Source organism: Pholcus phalangioides, unplaced genomic scaffold (genome assembly GCF_987345545.1).
Source record: "Pholcus phalangioides strain wild (caught in Gottingen) unplaced genomic scaffold, Ppha-v1.0 ptg000018l_1, whole genome shotgun sequence".
In the NCBI taxonomy this organism is placed as follows: domain Eukaryota; kingdom Metazoa; phylum Arthropoda; class Arachnida; order Araneae; family Pholcidae; genus Pholcus; species Pholcus phalangioides.
Genome location: NW_028301611.1, coordinates 5,164,555 through 5,172,502, shown reverse-complemented (window position 1 = coordinate 5,172,502; position 7,948 = coordinate 5,164,555). Strand labels below are relative to the sequence as shown.

Here is a 7,948-nt window from a genome sequence, read left to right as displayed (position 1 = left end):
TTTCATGAAGCCCGGGTGGGCCGCATTTGTCAAGACAGCACGGCTTCGGCCACGGAATTACGGGAATCGTATTCCAAATTCATCGCATTCTACGGGATGAGGAAATAAGAAAAACATACCTAGATCAGACGCATCACAATTTAAGGAATGCGTGAGCCCTGATGAGTCAGTGATGAAAGGTAAGTCAAATTCGCGTAGTAAATATCCATTATTTTGAGTGAGTGATATTTCTATAAAATGAAGAAGCTTTATTTCGATAAGAGCAGAGCACGCCGTACCAATACCTTCTAAAGCAGCTTGCTCTAGAAGGTGTTGGCCGTACCGAGAGAAAAGATACAGCCTAAATGATCTTGGAAGGAGGTTATATATGGAGTTTTAACTATACTCTCTCACAGCGACATATATTTATATTACATGCATTCAGCGCCGTCTTAACGCATGGGCTCACCCGGGCGCCTCAAGAGAAGAGGGGCCTCAGAAAAACGAGAAGTAGTCGAATTTTTCAAGAATAGTCCAGGCAGGGCCTCTGGAAAATCATTTGGCCCGGGGGTCCATGATGCTCTTAAGACGGCTCTGCATGCATTCCAGTCGAGGAAGATTATTTGGTGGCTGCATCAGGGAGCATTTCTTTTAAAAATACAAGTTTAATCCAACGCCTGATCACCCCATCGTATAACCAAGACCGACGAAAATATGAAGAAATACTATGGAGTCACACTACAAATGTTTCTTTCGACAAGCACGCGAGTCACCGGTCACTCCGTCGCGTGGGATATTTCATAGTCAATTCGCAAATATCCTCGTGTGGAGAGCTCCATATACGTGTTCGATTCTCTGCATACGGAGTCTCCTATCAGTCGCCAGACTTTAGTATCCCGGTGTGAGGAGGCCCTAAAGAATAAAACTGCTTAGAAATGGTCGCATCCGGGGTTTTTAATATTTTACTGTTGTTTCTTTATGGACGAAGACAAGTCCAGAAAACATACGAGAGAAATTTTTTTCATGAATTTTTTGGTTGATATATCTAAATTCATAGATCAGAAAGAAAAATAAATGAAAAATTCAGGAAAATCAATTAAAATCCTAATTCAGCCGATAAAAGGTTAAATTAATTACGATTAAATAATTTTCTTAAGTTATAATTAATTTGTGGATTGATTGGCGGTAAAATTTTATATAGAGAACGAAATGCTCAAAAAAGCGGCACTATTAATGCGTAATCTTAAAACTACGCCGGGTTTCCCTAGAGACAGCTTTTCTGTGCCGCGTGCAACGTGAATCGCCCGGCGTCACACGCCGTCCACTCGCCAAAAAAAAACAGGATCACTGTTTTCCTATAGAGAGCAACACTCCTCACGCTTATGTCGGGCTGACTGCTTTTTTTTTTTAGAGGATTAACGTGCGCTGCGCATTTTGCTGTGTGTGATCTCCACTTTTGTTTTCTTTCCTTCCTTTCAATCTCCCTTTTATTGTGCAAAAATACGTTGATGTGCGGATGACAGAACAGATGATACGCCACGCTGGAAATACACGAACGCGTAGCGTGATAAAATTACACGTTTCTGCCCCGCGTTGGAGCCGGGGGTGCAGTGCCTACAGAATTTTGTGAAACCGGTTTGAGCGCCCTCGGAAATGAATCAAAAATGAAAAGTTCCTGCATAAAGCATCCAAACACTTCGGACGCCTATGACCCACGCGAAATGGTACTATTTTTTCACGCGAAGCGTAAAAACTTTCTCTTAGGAGTATGTGACTGTTTTCATACAAAGCGCAGCGTGTCATGCCAGCTATTTACGTCGGGCTTGATTGGCCGACTGATTCTGGTGGGGTCAAATGCATTTTGCGCCGCGCGATTCTTTGATATGCCCCCTTTTTTTTGTGCGAAATTGTTAAAGTATGTGGATATGCAGACGATCTAGTATCCAATGCGGCACTCTAGGAAAACACTGTGTATTTTTTACTTGTCATTAATACAGTACAGTCAATGAGCTTCAACTATAGTTTTCTCTTTTTTGTGCGCCAAATCAAAACGTGTGCACAGGGCCAGCACTCCTAGAGATAGAAGGCCTCTGCACTGTTTGCCATAAACGTCATTAAGACTACCTAGCAAGTTTTTTCTTATTCTATTCTATAGGATTAAAAATCCCATTTCGTTTATTCTTACTTTGGCGTAGAATCTTTCTGATTGGCTCACAAATACCCCATAGTGATTGGATGTGGGGGGGGGGGGGGCATAAAAATCGCCAATTCTGAGCCCGATCATTTCTTTTCCTCACAACGATGATACTGGCACGAGCAGGGAATTTTTTCCCTTGAATATTCTGAGGGAAATTGGACTACTTGCTGACGTCATGAGCAGCGTGCGAAGTCCTTCTATCTCTAGGTGCCGCTGGCAGGGCCCGACTTTGATTTGATGGGGTGCCCTCGTCCGGCTGTGGTCGAAGAGGTGCGGTACGTCAGCAAATACAGTACATGTTTGTAAACACAAAAAAGTGGGATACATATGCACTATTTTAAATGAGAAATGTAAAATTCTCCATGAAATATCTTAGTTATCTTTTTTTTTTTCACTCTCATGTGAGCAAAGTCACTGATAAGGTCTTCAAAATCTAATTTTTGAGTTATATCGGCTTCAGTGCACAAAAATGTTAAAGAGATTACCATTTTTCTTGTAAAAGAATTTGAGCAAATTGATTTTATCCTTTTCAATAAGAGAATGATCTTTCACTAAAATAGTTTGATATTGATGATGTTGCCAATGTACTCAACGTTTGGAAACGCCTCTTCTACACCTCTAGCATTATTTAAACACATTTGCTGCATTGTGTCACGATCACCAATGTAAACTAACAATGAAAATTGTTGCAGTTTGTCTGAAAAGGTGTTCGCAAGATCAGATGGATAAAGTTCAGCAAATACTGTAAACAGAATCTTCATGAGGATTTCATGTTGATCAAACATGCAAACTTTCTTGTCATCATTTCATAAATCATTTTACGGTCAAAAAAGATGTTAAATTGAGGAATCGAACAAAAGACTGACACATTGAAACATATTTTTGTCGTGGAGTTAATATTGAAATGGGTGCATTGTGTACATGCTGTGTGAAGTCTATTACTGATTGGACACAACATCAGAATAACGTGCAAGATACGAACCAAATTGCAATAAATGAATACATACACATTGTTTCTTTTCTTCCAAATTCTATTTTTTATTTTCCCTCATAAATAGGAATTGCCCCCCCAATAACAAAGAGAAAGAGTCGATCGATCAATCGGGAGATTCAGGACGTTAAATCTAATGCTTATGTATATATATAATCACACAAGACTATACACACTGCTGCTTTTATTTTATGCACAGCACTGCTGTACAGCTCCGTTCATGCTCAGAGCTCACAAACAATATATTATTTCGTTCGTAATAGATTACACACATTTTTTTGAAAGTACGTCGAAACTCGTACAAATTATTTTTTTCCTCCTTCTAGAAATGAGGTTCGAAACCTTTCAAAAAAGGAGAAACCATTCGTTCATCGGATCCAGCAGTAAAAGCATGATAATACATACTAATTACTCTTAGCAGTGTAATTGGTAACAAAAAACGCTATTGGTATCTGTGAAGTTTTCAAGCTTGTGATTTGGAGCATGGTTTTGAAATAAATATATGGATCGATGCACAAACAATTGACAAACTATCGTTTCAATAATTTGCTAAGTTTATTTCCCAGAAAAGATAATATCTGGACACGTAAAAAAGAATTACCGCTAACTGTGTGGCGAAGATATTTTCACCCAGATGGACACATGGCATAACGAGCCAGTTACCAGTAGTAATTACACCTTGTTGGTAGACTGATAATAGATCATTTTGGAAATTTATTGCCACTCGATTGCACAATTTTGAAGTGGCACAATCATGGTTTGGTGGTAATCTTCTGAAAATATCAGACAAGTATGCCAAATCACTCTCACTGTGTTATCAAGATTTCACAGCCACATCTATTATACCAATGTATTGCTCCCATGGTCTGGATGTGTTGAAGAGCACTGAAAAATGAACACCACAGTCTATGTATATTTTAATTAGCAGTTCGAGTCAGTATTGATAACCATTAAATAGGTTCATTGCTGCTAAAAATTTATGGGACACAGCTGATGTCTCATAGACTAGTGTTCTTCAACAACCACTGGTCATCCGTGAGAATTTCGTGCATTTCCATGACATATTTTTGACCAATTCACAGAGCTGCTATATAATTTTAGATTTATGGAATATTATACCGTCTCCAAATTGGTTTTTATTTTTTCTTAGCCGTCAACAGGTCTGAAAATGATTTCCCTCGTTTATTTGTTTTTTGCCAATCCTCAAATTATTTCTTTTGTTTACAGTAATTATTTATATTTTGCCCCTCTGCAAATTCTCTCCCATTTCTGTCAATCAGTTGCAAAATATTTAAAATGCTTTCATTGATTTGCAGCTGCAAGAAAGGTTGAAGAACACAGTAGTTAGAGAACAAAAAATTTGAAGTTCAACTTGGAGGGCTTGAATTGTGAAAAACTCTGATTAGAATTCAAAGAAAATCCCAAAAACGATAGATGTCAATGTGTTGCATCGACGCCTGTTTAGTATATATATATTACACAGCTGCTGCAAAGCAAAATGTATTTTTTGATATTACAAAAGAAAAACCACTTCAAAATATTTCATTCATCAGACTATGATACAGAGATAAAGATAAAAAGAGATGTAATGTCAATGACGAGTGCTATAAATATATATTTTATGTACAAAATCAAGGGAATTTAATGAGAAAAATAAATTTAGAACCTCGAATCTTGAAGTGAAAAAACATGGCACAAACATTTTTCCTCCGCCTTATTTCGTCTTCACGTAGTAACGTACTTTCACAGCTGCTTTTTTGTTTTTTTAATTCTTTGAGATAAAAAACTCTTTAACAATATTGTGAATGGAAATATTAACGAGTGCCGAAGTACTGGGCCCACATAACTGGTTTTTTTTATTTTAGTTCGAAATCCAGTACAAAAACATCACGATCTTGTAATAGCAGAAAGACAAACTTCTTTATACACAAATATTGTTTTTGCTATTACGTACCACCACAGTTATCACACACATGCATGCAAAAAAACTTACGCACGAGCAATATCGAGTATTCCCGAAGAATGAAATACGCTCTGAATTTTTTTTCTTCGATCATTTAATTAAAAATATAATACAATATTAAGACAATAAATGACAAAAATATTCGCATAAAAGAAGTTAAGAGCAGAACATAAGATACATTCGGATGAGAAACTGCCAAGATATCCCACAATAAAAAAAATGTAAACCATTTTCCATTTGAAGCATATTTCGACAGAGGAATGAAGCTCTGAAATCATGACACTGCAGAAAAATGATTGGACTGTGTGAAGCTGGGAATCAATTTTCTGACACTGAAGGTCCCGACTGATCAAGGTAATGTACTGGAGCCCATTCCAGAAAATGCAAACCCCTAAAGCTATATGATCAGATTACAATGTGAAGGATGCCACTCATTATAATGTTTGAAGCTGACCAAATGCAAGATAAGTTCTATCGCGAGACAACAGAGTAAATATTGGCTCCATCGGAACCTGTATCCCACTCATGAAGACATAGATCAAAATTTGAATGGGTTAAAAGTCAATAAAAACTCAGTCAGTTGAATAACATTTGAGAAATTAAGAATTTACTTTCGCAAGAGGATCTCTATTGACAGTTGAATGACAAGACTCGACTCCCCACCAAGTCGAATGATCAAATCTCTATTGAAAGTCTAATGGATTTGGAATTTAAACAGGGCCTGACGTCGACGTAAGGGGTAGATCACAGACTTTTATCCCTGCGACGATTATTGAAGATGTTTGACACAGTCAGTAAACTCGATCTTATAATTAAAAGAAAAAAAAGGGCCCCATGTTCAGGAAGTCACTTGGCAGCTTCAATTACATGATCAGGAACATTGGGGGAGGTTAACTGCTTTAAACGATATCCTTTCCCCTGAAAATACAAATTTATATGAAAACAGGCAAATGCCTAAGTAAAAAATGTACATTTACATAAAATATTTAGCTATATCCAATTTAAAAACTCATTTTTTTCATTTGAAAGTAGGCTAAAATAAACAAATCAAAAGAAACGTCAGAAAGCAGGGGGAAAAAAAACTGATCAATTTCAAAATTTTTATTCACAGAAACGCGCACACGCAACAATTTTAAAAAAGAAAATCAAACAAATATGTATATTCAAAGAAATACTGATATATACGAGATTAAATTCACACAATTTTACGTTTTATCTTTCTTCATATTTTTATTTTTTACATTATATTAACCTAAGGCCACAGCATGAAATCGTTGAGAAAAAACTCATGCATTCATTCATTAGTAATAGAAAGAATGAATATATATACGAAAATGAACTTAAAAAGGGGGAATCAGTTACAAAATAAAAACGGTACAAAAATCACAGTCTTTTTTTTTAACAAATAAAGATCAGAATGGACCAGCCAAGGTAAAATAAAATGCAAAAAATGAACCGAAATTATATACAATGAAATTAAAAGAGGTTTACAAAAGGTCTGGGACACGGGGAGGAACGTCATGCATTTTGATTCAGAATACAAACACAAATATAATGATAAAAAAAAAACCATGTAATACTGAATAAAATGAAAACAATCAAAATAATCTATGTATCTACATTACTTTGTATGTTATGTATACATATGAATACAATATCATGAGCAGTTGAGTATCCAACGGTTCGAGAGACGAATTATATTAGATTCTTCAGAAACATGTTTAAATGTTTAAGCGTAACATCTATCAACATGCCCTATGAGATTCCCACTATTACGCACTAATACCAAGTCTTTTTTTTTTCTTTTTTTTTTTTTAAAGTCGGACGTTTTTTTTTTTATCCTTTGAATGACTTTTCTCATTCGTGTAGTCAGTTGACGCATTATTTTGCTCAAAATGATGTTTTCCTTCTTCCCTGGAGAGCAGTTATTCGAGATGGAACATTTCATCCTCAAAAACTGCATTTGTTCTTTGAAAGTTCAGCGATTCCCCCTTCTTCTTTGCAAACAATCATGCATGCGTTGTGGAAGCGCAATTCAATTTCTAATGTTTTTTTGTCCCCCGTTTGTTTCGAAATTGGAAATGAATAAAAACACTGTTCACGTATTGTTAACACAACGACGACGAGAAAACGATGGCATTTTAATTTTTTTTTGTTTCGCACCCGGGCGCTGAAAGCCAATAAAAAATAAGATTTTTTTTTTCACATTCACAAATTCAGCAAAGTAGATTTTTGCAATAACAACTGACCACTTGAAAAATGCAGACACTTTTCGAAAAAAACTGGAATGCTGCTGCTGGACGACATTTCATTATTTCCTCAATTTTTTTTTTTATAACGGAGATCATATAATGCAATAATATATTTTTTTCAACCTTCATTCACTCATTTTCACTCTCAATTTTTTTTTTCCGTTTTGCAGAGGGACTATAAATAGATCTTCTTGACTTTCTGAACAGGTCTGTTGTCAGCGGAACTGTTGGCACTCTTGCCATTGCCGTTTTTTGGCGGAACATTCAGAACGAGGTTGATAGGTTTGTTGGTCGTTGGCGAGAGAAATCCTTCAGTGTGGTTGAGGTGTGGGGCATCGCAGGCCCCTCGTTGTTCCAGGTAATGGGCATCATCGTACGGAGATTCCACTTCTTCAGACCTGCATCGTCTGCTGAAGATATAACCACTGATGAAGCCAACGACTAGAGATGAAACTATGCTCGTCGTTACGGCAATCGCTAGAGTCTCAGCAGTGTACATGTATTGGTGACCTCTGGACGCACCAGCAGTGCCACCTAAAAAAATGCAAACATGAAGTGTAAATAAA

The 7,948-nt window shown here is 36.7% G+C and overlaps 1 protein-coding gene across 5 annotated transcripts in view; it reads right to left on the bottom strand.

The window, feature by feature from the left end:
- Positions 1 to 3,186: 3,186 nt before the first annotated feature.
- LOC149071604 (semaphorin-1A-like) overlaps positions 3,187 to 7,948 on the bottom strand; it is a 293,307-nt gene continuing 288,545 nt past the window's right edge. For all 5 annotated transcript variants that reach the window (XM_089247954.1, XM_089247953.1, XM_089247957.1 and 2 more), the window contains one exon: positions 3,187 to 7,916. In XM_089247954.1, the coding sequence (XP_089104080.1) occupies positions 7,558 to 7,916 (359 nt within the window). In that variant the 3' untranslated portion in view covers positions 3,187 to 7,557. The remainder of the gene's footprint in view (positions 7,917 to 7,948) is intronic.